The sequence below is a fragment of the Electrona antarctica genome (assembly GCF_951216825.1).
Source record: "Electrona antarctica genome assembly, chromosome: 6".
In the NCBI taxonomy this organism is placed as follows: domain Eukaryota; kingdom Metazoa; phylum Chordata; class Actinopteri; order Myctophiformes; family Myctophidae; genus Electrona; species Electrona antarctica.
In genome coordinates, this window is record NC_136811.1 from 50,335,843 (window position 1) to 50,351,501 (window position 15,659).

General features: G+C 42.6%; 1 protein-coding gene across 1 annotated transcript in view; it reads left to right on the forward strand.

Annotated features, from left to right (window-relative positions):
* Positions 1-15,659, forward strand: part of LOC306925126 (regulating synaptic membrane exocytosis protein 2-like) — a 203,526-nt gene that overhangs the window by 93,588 nt on the left and 94,279 nt on the right. The window contains exons 10-14 of the mRNA XM_079503808.1: positions 5,390-5,520; positions 6,786-6,957; positions 7,858-8,008; positions 12,602-12,670; positions 15,081-15,219. Of these exons, the coding sequence (XP_079359934.1) occupies positions 5,390-5,520; positions 6,786-6,957; positions 7,858-8,008; positions 12,602-12,670; positions 15,081-15,219 (662 nt within the window). The remainder of the gene's footprint in view (positions 1-5,389; positions 5,521-6,785; positions 6,958-7,857; positions 8,009-12,601; positions 12,671-15,080; positions 15,220-15,659) is intronic.

Below are 15,659 nucleotides of genomic sequence, written 5' to 3' on the forward strand. Positions count from 1 at the left end.
AACACCCAACCCCTAAACGAACTGAAACGTACTGCAGTTTATCAGATGTACTCTCCTCCTCCTCCTGTAATATGCTGCATCCCATCGTGAATTCTGTGCAGTCAGAAAAACTACAGTGTGGTATTTTTGGAGTGTGTGTGTGTGGAGGGGGGGGGGCATTGTGTGTGTGTGTGTGTGTGGGGGGGGGGGTGTGTGTGGGGGGGGGGGGGGGGGCTTAACGTCGCTGTGACGCAAAACGATCTGAGAACAGGAGAGGAGCAGACTGCCCGCAGAGAAAGAAAGGGATATAATTATGAGTCATAAACCCAATCGATGAGTCATAGTTTATGACTCATCATCGATAATGTGCTGTGCAGAACTCTCTGCAGAGGAGGAGGAGGAGGAGCAGATCATCTGACACTAAATACACAGAGATAAAGATACTATAAACCACTACATTTACTTGAGTGAGTGCTGTACTTACACCCTAAATGTTTTGATCTGTACTTGAGTTCTTTTTGAGGGGCGCCGGGCCCTCCTATGTCCAGTTTGGAGGGTTTGTGCAAGCACAAACTTTGTCCTAACACAAACATAAAATGCCATTGAGTGTTTGTGTAAACACAAAACATAGCGTAACACAAACATTGAAGACGAAGGTGAGGACGCAAATTCCGATTGGCCCGGAATGAGATGATGTATGATGATAAGAGCGCCCCTCACTTCACACGGGGTGTGATTTATTGATGTATTTTTGAGGGGCTCCTATATACAGGTTTAATGTTTGTTTTTAGTTCAATGTTTGTTTTTAAAACGCCATTGACAATGAAGGGAAAATGTACGTCATATTGTCCCTCATTACGTCATATTGTCTCTTTATTGTTAATGGCGTTTAATGTTTGTGTTGGCACTGTTTGTTACATCACCATTACATCACCTAATCAACATGAGTTAGACTTTAATATATTAGCGCCCCTCACTTCACACGGGTGTGATTTTTTTGAATCAGTCTACTGCATTACAAAGACAAAATATTGTACTTTTTACTCCACTACATTTCTAGGAAGGGGAAAAGGTGCACTATTAATTATAACTGCTTAAGCTCTATTTCATTTTTTTTTTTTTTTTACTTTACAAATATTCAGTAAAATTATAGTAAAATATAAATAAATATGAAAAATATACTGTACTGTATGTATACATTGGCTGTATGTATGTACACAGTAAAATCCTCTGTGTTTATTTTTCCATTTGTAACGCATGGTTACATTTGCACTCGCTCAGAGTTTTACATTAACCATAACCACCCTTATCCCAATACTGTAGATCGGCTAGTTGAACTATTTGAAGATGTTTTTCAAAATAGTAAAATATGGCTAATACGTTCAGAGTCAACTCGGGTCCACTTTACTAAGTCAAGTGAGGATATTACTGTGTGTGTGTGTGTGTGTGTGTGTGTGTGTGTGTGTGTGTGTGTGTGTGTGTGTGTGTGTGTGTGTGTGTGTGTGTGTGTGTGTGTGTGTGTGTGTGTGTGTGTGTGTGTGTGTGTGTGTGTGTGTGTGTGTGTGTGTGTGTGTGTGTGCGTGCGTGCGTGTTTTTGTTGTTTTTTGTGGGGGGATTTTTTTTGTTTTTGTTTTTATTGCATTTTGTTTTTTCTTTGTTGTTTTAATGTTGCTTATCCAGAGCCAAAGCCTTAGTAGAAGAACAAGGCCTTGTCCCCCTAGGGTCCAGGTAATGGGCCCAGTACCAAGGGCAAATATACTCCTCTCTATCTTTGACTGTTTGACTGGCCTTCTTTCTGTTTACATACTTTATACTGGAAGATGCATTCCCAGGGAAATGGCAGCTTCAGCTTTTCCCTCTCAGTGTGCTGCATTGTGTCATCTTCTGTTTTATTATTATTATCATTATTATTATTGCCCATTATTATTATTATTATTATTATTATTATTATTATTGACTTCTTATTGCAGTGGTTCTCAGATGTTTGGTGTACATTGTGCCACGGAACCCCATAACTCTGAAAGCGTACAAATGTAACCGAATGGACCCATAATGGTCCATTCGGTTCCATTTGTACGCTTTCAGCGTTACAGACTTCTTAGGGTCCATTTGGTTCCCAACATATTCGCTTGGGGACCCCCTGGAACTCTTCCAAAGACCCCTGGGTGGGGGGTCCTGGGAACGGACGCCGATTTGAGAACCACTGTATTAGCGTCATGATATTTATTATTATTAATATTTATTCTTCCTCATTATTGTCGTCATTTAACCCATCCACACCATTACACCAGGGCATTGCATGTCCAGCTAATCTGAATTAAATATTTCCAGAGAGACACTCTTCTACTCCACAAAAGTTATTGAACAAAATATCCAATAGCAATAGAGGTCCCAGCAGCAAGCACGGTCAGAACCTGGACGAGTTAGTGATGTCTCGATTGGGGCCAGATCAAGTCAAACCAAGACTAGTCAGACCTGGCCCAGAATATCCCCTGATTTCAACCAACACTAACCTAACCCACTAAGACAGACGTCCCTGGATGACTCAGAGAGAGTCTGATCGAGGCCAGATCAGCTTAAGTCATGTCATAACTAGCCAGATCTGGCCCAGAATAAGTTATATTATTTCAACTGGTGAAGACGTCCTGGAAATGACGTTAAGATCATCCCCATATGGGCTCTGGTCTGGCCTAGTCATCATGACGTCATTTGGCTTGCTAGGTTTTGTTGTCTCTTCACGGAAAATGTTTGCATGATTTCAAGTTCTGATTTCAGTCAGTTTTTTTAAAGAAAGAGTTTTAAAAGTCAAACTAGCAATAGAATGTTCAGAAGCGTCTTCCGTAAAAGCCTAATGGTCTCTGACATTTCCTAAAAGCAAAGGTTAAAATAAAAGCCTGATTCAACCTGTTGGCTCTGAGTAGAACAGCAAGAAGATAACATTAGAGTGATAATACCTAAAACATTTGATTGTACATAGTATGCAAATTTTCTGGGAAAAAACGGTACTAGCTCCTTTCACACCGTCTCACAAATCCTAGATTGGGACTTGACTTTTGGTAATGCAGAAGGGTGTCTCTTGACTGTTGGAGTTTTACTCTTTATCTGGAAAATTATCCTTTGGCTTTTGTTTTGATTTGATTATTTTTTTTCTTTTTAGATTTTTTTTCAATGTGACATGAAAGCAGACCTTTGGAAATGTGCAATTCAATTAAAAACAATTAATTAAAATAAATTGAATCATTTCAAAAGTTTTAGGGAAAATAGCAGATCTACAAGCTCATAATGCATAACGGTGTAACACATTAAGAGCTTATTCTGGACTGGCTATTTTGTAAATCATTAAGAGGTAAGGAATTTCATAGGTCTGGCGTTTCATGTGGCAATGACAATGTTATCGTAAGTTCTCCTTCACACTTTTGAGATCAGATTGCATTTCGCTGTGCAGATAAAAGTGAACGAATAAGCAAATTGTACCACACAAATTATGGCTATTGAACCAAAGACATATTTACCTTTGACGCTTTTCCATATTCGCATCTTTCATCTTTGATATAAGTGGACCTTTGTGGTTTTTAGTTTGCAAATTGTCTTGTGTTGATAATTGTTTCTGATTCATTGTGAAAATTAGGCTTATGATTATAACCTGTGGTATTCAACCTCGCTAACATTATTGACATTATTTGGGTTAGACCACTGGTTCTCCTGTTGGGTCCACCTGGGGACCACCTGCCAGGGGTCCCTTACCTTACCCTTACCTTAGCCAGGGGTCCCTTACCTCACCCTTACGGGTCTGTAAGCCTGAGAGAGTACAAATAACATTACATTTATCTGATTGGGTCATGATCAGCCTGTTGTACTTAACCACTTTAACACTGGCATTCCAAGTTTGGCCACGTCATTTTAGGCAAAATAAGTGTGTGTGAGTGCGTGAGTGCGTGAGTGCGTGTGCGCGTGTGTGTGTGTGTGTGTGGGCGCGCAAATAATGCAAGCACATGCACAAATAATAAGTTCAAGTTGAGTCTCTTGACATCATTATAGATTGACAGGTGCTGTTTCTTTGTGTGTCAAAGTACTGGGCTATAATCTTACAGATGATTGGGTACAATTTGTTTAAGCCTCCTACTACTGTGTGTTGTGTGCCAAAAAAGATCTGAACTCCTGACTTGCCTTGGATGCCATCTCTTGCTTTGCTGCTTGCATGAACACAAAGCTATGATCTGAAATGACCCTTCTCATAATCACACACTAAAACAAGTATGGACGAAAGCTTAGAAGTTACATTTCTTCTTTCTTTTATCTTTTTACCACTTCATCTTTTTCTTTTCCTTTGATAGAATGGTTCACTTGAAGTTTTCCTCTTCTAAGTGCTTAACTTCATGAGTCCATACTTATAGCGTGAACTGTCTGATTCCACTCAACAGCATGGTTGATTTCATTGGTATTATGATACGATATTAGATATTGTGACTATTATCATTTCAAGCAAGGACATACACTGCTTCCTGAGCGCATTCCCCCCTCCGAGCACTTTACCACAATTTGGATAAATTTGAATAACACTCAGTTCCGTTCAATAAACTTTATTTGTCTTGGCAGTGCATTTTATGGCACACACCTGACCCTAAAATCAGTAACCACAAAATAAATGGTCGACCAAGCTATTCCCAATCAGTGGCCCCCGGCCCACAGCTGGCCCGTGGGGATATTGCAAGTGGGCCCCGAAATAATTGGTGGAACACTGAGAGTTGATTGATACTATAGCATTCTTTAAAAAAGAAAATAAAATGTTTTCTTTTCCTCTAAAACATTGTGATACCATTTAACTGTTCCATTGATCCAAGCCGGAACACAATCAATTGATTGATCATTAAGAATAAATGCGCTCTGAAAATGCACGCAGGAACCACTTTTTGTTTAGTCTTTGGAATAAAACTTATTTTAGCTTTAATCACATTTTAGTCATCTGAAATGTTTAGTTTTAGTCGACTAAATATCATACGATTTTACATTTTAGTCAACTAATTTTTGCAGGCCTCGATGGCGTTGTAATGGCAGATTTTACACTTGGTTGCATGCTGAAAATAGCCGATCTACAAGCACACAACGTGTCGCAACGATCGGCTATTTTCCAGAGCGCAACCAATAATCATAAAATGATCTCTTGTCCACTAGTCCCTCGCTAACATTTTAGTCTTGTTTGTATTTGTTGCCGAGATTATTAATATATTTAGTCATAGTTTTAGTCATCATGGCCTAGTTTTTATTTCGTTTTTATTTAGTTTTCGTACTATGACGAACATTTTTCGTCATACTTTTAGTCGACGAAATCAACACCACGCAGGAACCCCTGGCCCTGTTCCTTCCTCCTTTTACCCTTCCTGAGCTCTGTTCTGCCCCCCCTCCCCTGCAGGTCAAACTCTGGTATGACAAGGTGGGCCATCAGTTAATCGTCACCATCCTGGGTGCCAAGGACCTGCTGGCCCGGGAAGACGGGCGGCCCAGGAACCCGTACGTCAAAATCTACTTCCTCCCCGACAGAAGGTAAGAGCAGAGACAGATTCTGACAATGTGTCTGAAGTTTGCTCTCATCTGGGCCTAAATTATTTCCTAATTCATTTCATTGACCACAGTAGCCACTAGCCAGTGGTGGAAAAGTAAATTACCTTACTTAGATAAAGCACTTTTACTTTACTTGAGTAATTCCATTTTTCGATAACTTTCACTATTTCTACTCTTCTACATCTCAGAGGCAAAATATTGTACTTTTTAATGCACTACAATTAGCTACACAAAAAAATCAGTTACGATTTGTTTAGAATAGACGGTATGAGCGTGACATCATCATACCCGGGAAAAAAACTACTTTCTGGCCGTGACAGTCCATACATCCACACAGAGAAGATCTATCTGATTGTATTAAATTCATATTATTACTACATTAACCACTTAAGCCCTATTTTTCGATCTACAAGCTCCCAAGTACAACATTTTAGTACTTTTTCCCCAGCACTAAAAGCGGAGTGGAGTTGAGCCGGTACAATGCAGTGGGAGAGTGTAATTTGTGTCACTGTCAAATGGATTTTCTATAGTATCAGGGTGTTTGTTCTGTGTTTTCTATTGGGCTGAATTAATTCCTCTGGCGTCGTGGTAGTGATGTCACAGTGATGTCACAGCTCATCTTGTCATTGTTTATCATCCTCCTCTGGCCAGTGGTTCTTAACCCATTAATTAAGACCTGAGGCTGATTCTACAAAATGTCTTCTAAAATCATTTAGTGTTCTGCAAAACCTACTTTTCTATATTATTGGTTCTCAAACTATCTCAAGTCAAGGTGTGACCAGCTATTTGCAGCTTCAGAGCCCATTTTCAAGGTGACTCAGGACTGCATCTTGTTTGTGCAGATAGCATAGCATCTAGCCGAAACATTCGCGGGACGATGTATCGAAATCAGTGATTTAGATTCAGAGATATTAGTGTTAGAATATTTTTCCTGCTATATCCGCTATAATGGAGGGGGAACACTTTTGATGACGCACCAACCGGAAATTATGTCAAAAGTTGCACAACAGACTGTGTCCCTCGCCGGTATCAAAGAATTAAGTCTCCGTCTTTTGGCTAATCTCTGTCCTGGGCAGACAACAGGATTGATTCAAAAGACGGAGAGCTCCGTTCTGGACGGTGTTAACACAGTAGGAGGCAGGCATTTATTTGACTATTGGAACTTTGAAAGAGAACTTTGTGTGTGTTTCGTGGCCGTTCTCTGCCATGGTTGTAAATAAAAACAGTGTGAATCATTGCTCCTCCAGTGATAAAAGCAAGAGGAGAACAAAAACGGTAAAGAAATCCCTGGAGCCCAAATGGAACCAGACCTTTATGTACTCCCCGGTTCACCGGCGGGAGTTCAGGGAGCGCATGCTGGAGGTCACGCTGTGGGACCAGGCCAGGGTGAGAGAGGAGGAGAGCGAGTTCCTCGGAGAGGTGAGGAGACGGACACGCACGCACGCACGCACGCACCCACATTCCCTGTCCGTAGGGAATGTGGGACACTCCCTGCCTGACTTACTGACCTGTCAGCTTTAATCCAGCTGAATGGGGTCAAGCTCCTGATGAAGCTCTCGGCCAACGCAGGGATTTATCCGTGGTGTTCCACCACTGTACTCCACGCCTGACACGGACACCCGGCCGCGTGGCGGGCAGGGCGGGGGTCCGGAGGTTCCTGTGCCGCGTCAGTCGGTTAGGGGTTACGTGCATAGTTAGGGGTTTAGTGCATATAGTTTCATTTTATAGATATTCCACTGTTAGACGGATGTTAGGTTCTTAGCTTACTCATGATTCTTATTGACTATTTTTTGATGTATTTGATGTATTACCATGTGTTGTTGTTCTTGCATTGTCGCTCTGGATTAAGAGCGTCTGCTAAATGCCTACGTTGTAAATTGTCTGGACAGGGCCCAAATTAGCCAATTGATCACACCTGATCACCCCTAGATCTCCATATATGGAGCTGGCCTGTTCTGACATCACAATGATGTTCTGACATCTGCATAGTAGACTCCTTATTTGGGCATGCCTGACAAAGAAGGGACACAGACACAGATAATAACTGGGTGGGGCCTGCATTTCCAACTTGCATCGTTGGCCAAGTAGGCCAGTGCCCAACGGGCACCGCTCTAGTAAAACAATAAAGAACGGAACCAGTTAGAAGAGAGACCAGTTACAAGTAGCCGTGGCTGGGACCCTCTGTTTCCCAGGCGGCCCTCTCTACCCATCCAGTTATTTACACCCCAAACGGATAAAATAACTCCGGATTTGTACTGTGTACTACGAGCATGTGTTTGTTTGTATGTGTGAGCACAATATTTGCCTCCCCAACCTCAGATCCTGATAGAGCTGGAAACGGCCCTCCTGGATGACGAGCCTCACTGGTACAAGCTGCAGACGCACGACGTGGTCCCCCCCCCCTCCCGCTCCTCCCCCAACATGCAACGCAGGCAGCTGCACGGAGAGAGTCCCTCGCGGAGGCTGCAGAGTACGTATAACACCCATGGATCATTCAAGTTCTCCCATCTGCATGGATTCAAGTTCTCAGGTCTTCACGACAGTCATTGGGATTCCACAGCAGTCTTCCATATAGAAGCATCTCTTGTACTGAAAATAGGCCATCTGCAAGCTTGCGCTGCGATGTGTTGTGAGATCAGCTATTTTCAGTTATTAGTTGTTTTCAAGATTGAAGGGTATTTGAAGTGGTCAAACTACAAATGGAAAACATGTTCAGAAGTGTCTTCCATAAAACCGTAATGCTCTCGGATATATATCACAAAATTAAAGCCTCAATCTAGAAAGAAATAGAACGATAGCATCTAAATATCACAGTCCTACATTTTAGTTAATTGTTTAGGAAACTTTCATGCTTCACAAATCACAGACTCAGACTGACAACAATCCTAATCTGATTTCAGTCGTGAGACTTTATGTAGCTTTATTCCATGCACCTGATTTCAACATCAAAGACTATTAGAATGGGTCAAACTACAGTAGCAATAGAATAGCAATAGAATTCATGGCAGAGGTATATCTGCCATACATCCATAGCGATCTCAGATATTTGATAACAACAGTTACAAAGCCTCAATCTGCAATCTATTCACCTGGTTGGTGGCATGATAATACCTAAACATCATACTTCTACATATTAACCCATTTTGGGCGGGAACCCCTTTTGGTGTTAGCATTATGTTATGCTTTAGCTATTGAAAAATAGCAGATCTACAAGCTCATAGCGCGCCACCGAGTGGCGCGCTACAAGCTTGTAGGTCTGATATTTTTGAAAAATCGAAGAACGACTGACATAGAAACATAGTTTTTTCAGAAAACTGTCAGGATGTAGAAGACATTTTTAGAATCTGATCTCAGGTCAAAATGGGTTAAATTAATTAAAGGATAAGGAAGCCACCATTGTATTTGTTTCTTATCATCGACAGAGCACAGTCCAAGACGAATACATTTCACCTATACCAAAACAAATGGAGCTCATATCCTGGAAGTCATAGACCTTTACTATTGTCCAAAAATTAACAGGTCCCAGAGCATAATTCATCATCCAGATGAACGTGGGCATTGTAACAGGTTTATAAAGTATATAACAGCGAGTGCTCTCAGGAAGTCAGCCATGGGGACTGAAATCGAAAAAAGCATTTTTCCGTCGTTTCATAAAGTTGTTTCCCCGGAAGAAGATGACAATGAATGCCCTGGTTCATTGTAATGATGAATTGTGCTGTAATAAACAACAGTTTTAGGACAACAGTGTAGTCGCTGCATGACTTTCAGGTTGTGAGTTAAATTTGTTTTCGGCGACGACAAACCAATTTACAGCTAATGTGTTCTATGCCCTCGATGTGAAAGTTGTGAGACTAGCAATTTGTTACACTTTCAGTATAAGTCTATGGAGGCGGAGGATCAAAATGTTCACGACTGACATCAGTCACAATATGTGTTGATATGTACCTTTGTCTCTGTTGTGCTTGTTACATCAACCTGAATGCTTCTACAGACACCCATTCGTACAACTCAGGTAACACCCCCCTCCCTCCCTCCCCCCCCGTCCCCCCCCGTCCCAGCCATGGAGCCTTTGAGTGTTACTGTCCTTCGGTTTGGACAATGCCTTCTCGTGTGCTGACGCTCCATCCTTTTCCCTGAAGGCTGCATTTGCATTTCTTTTTTATATATTTATGTTTTGCTATACCTTACATTTATTTCTGTGAGCTGGTGTGAGATTGGCTTCTGTTTGCACCACTCGTTGGAACCAAACTCAGTGTTTGTAATATAGACTCAAAAGACTACCAGCTCTGTGACCTTGTGGTTAGAGCAGGGGTGCCCACGCTTTTTTGACTTGAGAGCTACTTTAAAAATGACCAGCTCAACCAGATCTACCCACCGAATACCACTGCTGAAAATAGTCTAAATACGTTTTTTTGTATTTAATTTGTAATGCTACCGACGTTTGTGCACAGCAACACTCTTGAAACTATAAGATTGCATTGTGGGTTTGAGCTGAAAGGCCCTTTTTTATGTCAATCAATCAAGTAATTTTAATTCAAGTGGCAGATGCAATTTAATTATTTAAATTAAATATTATTTAGGGGCATGTCATGTGATCTACAGTACCTGCACAGCCTTTGTGATCTACTGGTAAATCGCGATCTACCTTCTGGGCACCCCTGGGTTAGAGTGTCCGCCCTGAGACTGGGGAGGTTGGGGTTCAGTCCCCGGCCGAGTCATGTCAAAGAGTTTTACAAATGGTACTACCGACGCCTCCCTGCTTGGCACTCGGCATCAAGGGTTGGTTTGGGGGTTAGTCCCTGCGACATATTAGTGTCATGTCCAGGTGGTGTACTTGTACATTGTGTGACATACTAGCGTCAGTATCATGTCCAGGGGGTGAACTTACTTAGTATACGTTGAGTGTCTTAAAGGGAAAAGGAGCTTGCGGAGACAACACCCTGCGCCTTCCTACGCTGTGTACCCACACAGCACATTCCTGAGTGCTCGTTTAACCCATAAAGGGACCATTATTACTCTCTCAGAGTTAAATGAACACTTGGAATTGCACTGTGTACAGTATACCTGTCAGTGTGGACTCTCCCCCATGTCATATCCTGTGTACATATCCTGTGTACATATCCTGTGTACAATCTGTTCCTATGCCTTATTGTGCCTTCACCTTCCTTATGCAACGCTGGTAGGAGGGAAACTCTAGCCTGTTCTTTGGTGGTCTGGTGGTGGGGGTCTTATGGGTCTTCCTGGTCAAAGAATATTGGGTTGATTTGGAATTTCAATCAATTTGGGGGTGGGGGGCAAACCCTTTGTGTCCTCTGTGGTGTGTGTGTGTTTATGTCCAGCCTGTTTTCAATGTTATTTTCCCCCTTTTAAAAAAAAATGGGCCAAAATCAATTCTAATCCTCTGCTTGTGCTTGTGTGTCTTAATCCATTTTGGGCGGGAACCCCTTTTGGTGTTTTAAACATTGATATCATTTAGCTATTGAAAAATAGCAGATCTACAAGCTCATAGCGCGGCACCGAGTGCCGCGCTACGAGCTTGTAGGTATGTCAGAACGACTGACATAGAAACATAGCTTTTTCAGAAAACTGTCATTTTAAAACTCAGGTCAAAATGGGTTAAATATGAAGACTGTACTGTTGGTTACGTGGGATTCACTTGACCTTTCTATGATTGAGTATTATTCTATAATTATATTATTGCTACTGGACAATGATGTTACAAAAACTGTATGGTTAGCCCCGATCTCACCCAAACACGGTGGAATAGCACACGGATAATTGGCAATTCCATACATACATGCCTAGAAAACGTCTTCTATCCACAACCATAACATCTCCTTTCATAGCCTTTACCTCTACTCTCACACACTGTATTCAGTGAATGGATATGGTATAGGTCCACTGACCTCCTATCATAGCCTTTACCTCTACTCTCACACACTGTATTCAGTGAATGGATATGGTATAGGTCCACTGACCTCCTATATCTCCGTTCATAGCCTTTACCTCTACTCTCACACACTGTATTCAGTGAATGGATATGGTATAGGTCCACTGACCTCCTATTTTACTGCAGGACTGTTTCAGTGTATTACTTTATTTACTAGACTAGAGAGTTCAAGGTCCTTCTGACCGTTCTCTGTGTGTGTCAGTGCGAGAGTGAAGGAGCCGTAAAAAGGGAGGGATAAAAAGGGAGAGGTTTCTGGTCATCTGTAGATGAGCACGTTAGGAGAGGAGGTGCTGCCGGAGAGAGCAGCACTTTTCTGGGGAAAAAACAGCACAAGTGTCCATTTGATTTAAAGTTGACTGATAGGGGCGGGGTGGGTGGGGGGGGGGGGGGATGGGTTGGGAGGGTGCTTTAAAATGAGGCCAGGCCCAGGAGCGGGATAAGGTGACTTGAAGGATGAAGAGAGCCAGGCCAATATTCTCCAGCCCCACCCCACCCCACCCCACCGCAACCCCCCCCCCCCCCCCCCACCCCCCTTATCCTCACGTTTCAAATTGAACAATTGAATCTGTCATCTTCAATGGGGCCACAGCTCAGCTTGAGGTGAGATCTGGATCATTTTGTAGTTTTTTTTTATATATTGTAGCTGTCGGGGCAGAAACCTCATATCTCCATCATGCATATTTCAACTTTTTATATTTTTCGTTTGTTTGTTTTGGAAATGAATGCCCTACTTCGTTCCAACAGTTTTTGGACACATACTGTATAAGGTTCCCAAGCGACAGCGCTGATATATATCAGGAGAAATATTGTTCTGGCTTGCCGGTGCCTGCTTGCATTTGTGCAGCACGCCGGTGATGTACAGGAGAGACAGTGCCATCTGAATTCATTGGGTATATAAAGATATACACGGTATATAGTCCTGGACGCACTTTGAGACTTCACTTTAACCAATAAAGATTAGGTGGGTCTCGGCGACAGGCGCTGGGGGTGAACGAGACCAATGTAAATTAACTTCTCTCTCTCCTCTCAACCCCCCCCCCCCCCCCCCCACTCTCTTCCATCACCCCCACTTTCTCCCGCCCCTCTTTCTCTCTCTCTCTCTCTGCCTTGAAGGATCCCAGAGGATAAGTGACAGTGAGATCTCAGACTACGACTGTGAAGATGGTGTCGGGGTAATAAATGGTAAGACACATATTGATACGCCCACTCTTGTCTATCCTTTGTGATTCCAGTGATGGAGTCAGGAGTCTAGAAGGCTATGAATCCATCATCATCATCATACCTAGTGTTAATAGGGTATGAACCTGCGTTTACATAACGCCATATCTAGGGTTAACAGGGTAAAGCAATGCTGCAGCATCACAGTTAAGATGCCTCCCTCGGCACTGCCTTCTGCTGCTGCTGCTACTGCTACTGCTACTGCTATACGCTCGGCTCTCAGCTGTGTACACCCACACTGCAACATCACTGCCACGCAATGGAGAGAGAGACAAAAAAGTGGATAACGTACAAGGGAAAAGACAGACATCAGATGTGTCAGAGATCGAGGGAGAGAAAGATAGAGGGAGAGAGAGAGCTTGAGAAAATAAGAAAGAGAGTCAATTGCTGTAGCGCTCTATCTTCGCAGACAGACAGACAGACAGACAGACAGACAGACAGACAGACAGACAGACAGACTCATTCGCAACTGCGATACCGTACTGAGTACTGAGGACCATAGCCTGTCAAACCCTGTTAATTGACAGTAAAAGCTCTCGTCTTCATACTGCATGTGCTTAAACAGGCAGACTCTACCCAGGCGTGAACCCGCACGTCAAGAGAAAGAATGGATTTAATTAGTTTCTGCACGCAGTTGATTGCAGACTTGCATTGTTAGCTGTATGTTGGGAAGAAATAGCAGACATGGCAACCCCCCCCCCCCCCCCCCCCCATACGCATAATTACATAATTATACCGCATTTAGAGGGTTTCATGCCTCACTATTGAAGTTTTGATTGAACAAACCAGTGGACCAGGGTGGCCACATCTGTGTACAGCAGGGTTTCCCAATTAATTTTCCTCGAGGGCCATATTTTGACTAGGGTACCAGGCTGGGGGCCGAGTCCGCACGCGTGAGGTCGAGGTCTTGCCCTGAAAATTCATTTTCAGGGCAGGACCCCATTTGAAAAGGATGCCCAGTTTGACATGCATAGGCTACTGACCCCCATTTAATGCCATTTATATCTGGGATCCCCCCAAAAAAAAAAAAAAAAAAAAAAAAAAAAAAAAAGGTTTTTGTTTTTTGTTTTGTTTTTTAAATTCTTCCGCGGGCCGCAAGGGGGCGCTCCGCGGGCCGCAAATGGCCCGCGGGCCGCCTATTGGGGAACCCTGGTGTACAGTATGTTAATATTCAATTAATATAACTGCCAATGTAGCTATTGGTAATGCCACCACTTTCAAATCTAAAAATATGACTTTGTCAAAATGCCTTGAGTGAAGGTTAATGTTGCTCTGTCATTACCTCCCGTGTTTTGTTCTGATCTTACTTTTGATTCACGGTTCTGTGTAACTCATTTTAATGAGCTCTACACTCTGTATAGCTCATTGAATATCAATCAACTTTAACCCTTTAAGACCTGAGGACCATTCTACAAATGTCAGTGGTTCTCAACCTTTTTCATGTCAAGGGTCCCCAAAATTATATGTATTTGGCCGCCGACCCCCATCTGAAAATATGTTGTTCCAGGGACCCCCCAGAAGCAAAGATTTGAGTTAAAAACGTTTGCTCTGAAAGAATGTATATTCCAATTTTGCGCCAAAATAACAGACCTACAAGCTCGTAGCGCGGCACTCGGTGCCGCGCTACGAGCTTGTAGATCTGCTTTTCAACAGCTAAAGCATAACACAATGCTTTAAACACCAAAAGGGGTTCCCGCCCAGGATGGGTTAATAGTGCAAAGCATTGACCTTAACCGTAGCTGCTAGCCACGTCTGATTATCGGGTAATGAACTCTTTCAAGTTCAATGGACTAATCACTCTTGCAGGGAAAATTCATTATAATATTTCTGATTTTTTTTTTAAGGCTATTTTCATGTTTAATGCACAATGTTATCACAGTGAGTGAATCACACCTTTATTGAAACTTAGTCCTCATTTATTTGAATCTAGGGACTCGGCAAAGTATAAAATGGAAAATCCATCACCTGTACAGTTTGGCATTTAACATATAACTATTAGAAGGTTTTGTCCCAAACTGCTAGACCTACACATTGTGTAGTGTGGTATAAAGCAAAGTACACATTTGGGAGGAATTAGTCTGCACTACATGTACATATTACAATGTATTTATTAATTTATACTTCTACAAACTATGTACATATATTGAACTTGCTGTGTTGCTTGACACAAAATTAATTAAATTCTGAAAAGGCCTTTAAGCTTCAAACTGTTATGTTGCCGGTGGAATAAAAGTACCTGTCCAAGTGTCCCTTTCACTCTGGTTCTCTTTTGCCCTCCTCCTCCTCCTCCTCCTCCTCCTCCTCCTCCTCCTCCTCCTCCTCCTCCTCTCTCCTCCTCCTCCATTCTTCTGTCTCTTTCCCACCCTCCCTCCAGACTACCGGACAAACGGTCGAGACCTCCAGAGTTCCACCTTGTCCGTCCCAGAGCAGGTGATGTCATCCAACCACTGCTCCAGGTCGTCGGACATCAACCGGGCACGTTCGCGCTCTCCCAGCGTCCCCCCGCCTTCCAGGTAACCACATGGTTATTAAGTCTGGCATTTCAGATTCACAATCACAATCACTTCTATTGTCACATCACTCGTTGACATGTGTAAAGAAGTTGGTCAAATTGTTACAGCTCCATTATTTGTAGTTTTCAGCAAAAAGGAGTTGGGGGTCAGAGAAAGGGAGAGCAAGGACAAAATCACAGGAGATCAAGAGTTATAAGCATTTATACGTAGCATGGAAAAGTAGCAGGCATGTACATGAGCTTAGACATAAGGTGGAAAAAGTGGAAGCTCTTTACATGAGGTTAAACACGAGGTGCAAAGAGTATCAGGTATGTAGATGAAGTTAGACATAAGGGGCCCTATTTTGAGTGTCTTAACTACAGCCAGATCTTATGTCTTAACTTTTAGTGAGCAGGGCTCTGGTTGCCTATCATATGCATGCACTCTGTGCACCCTCCATC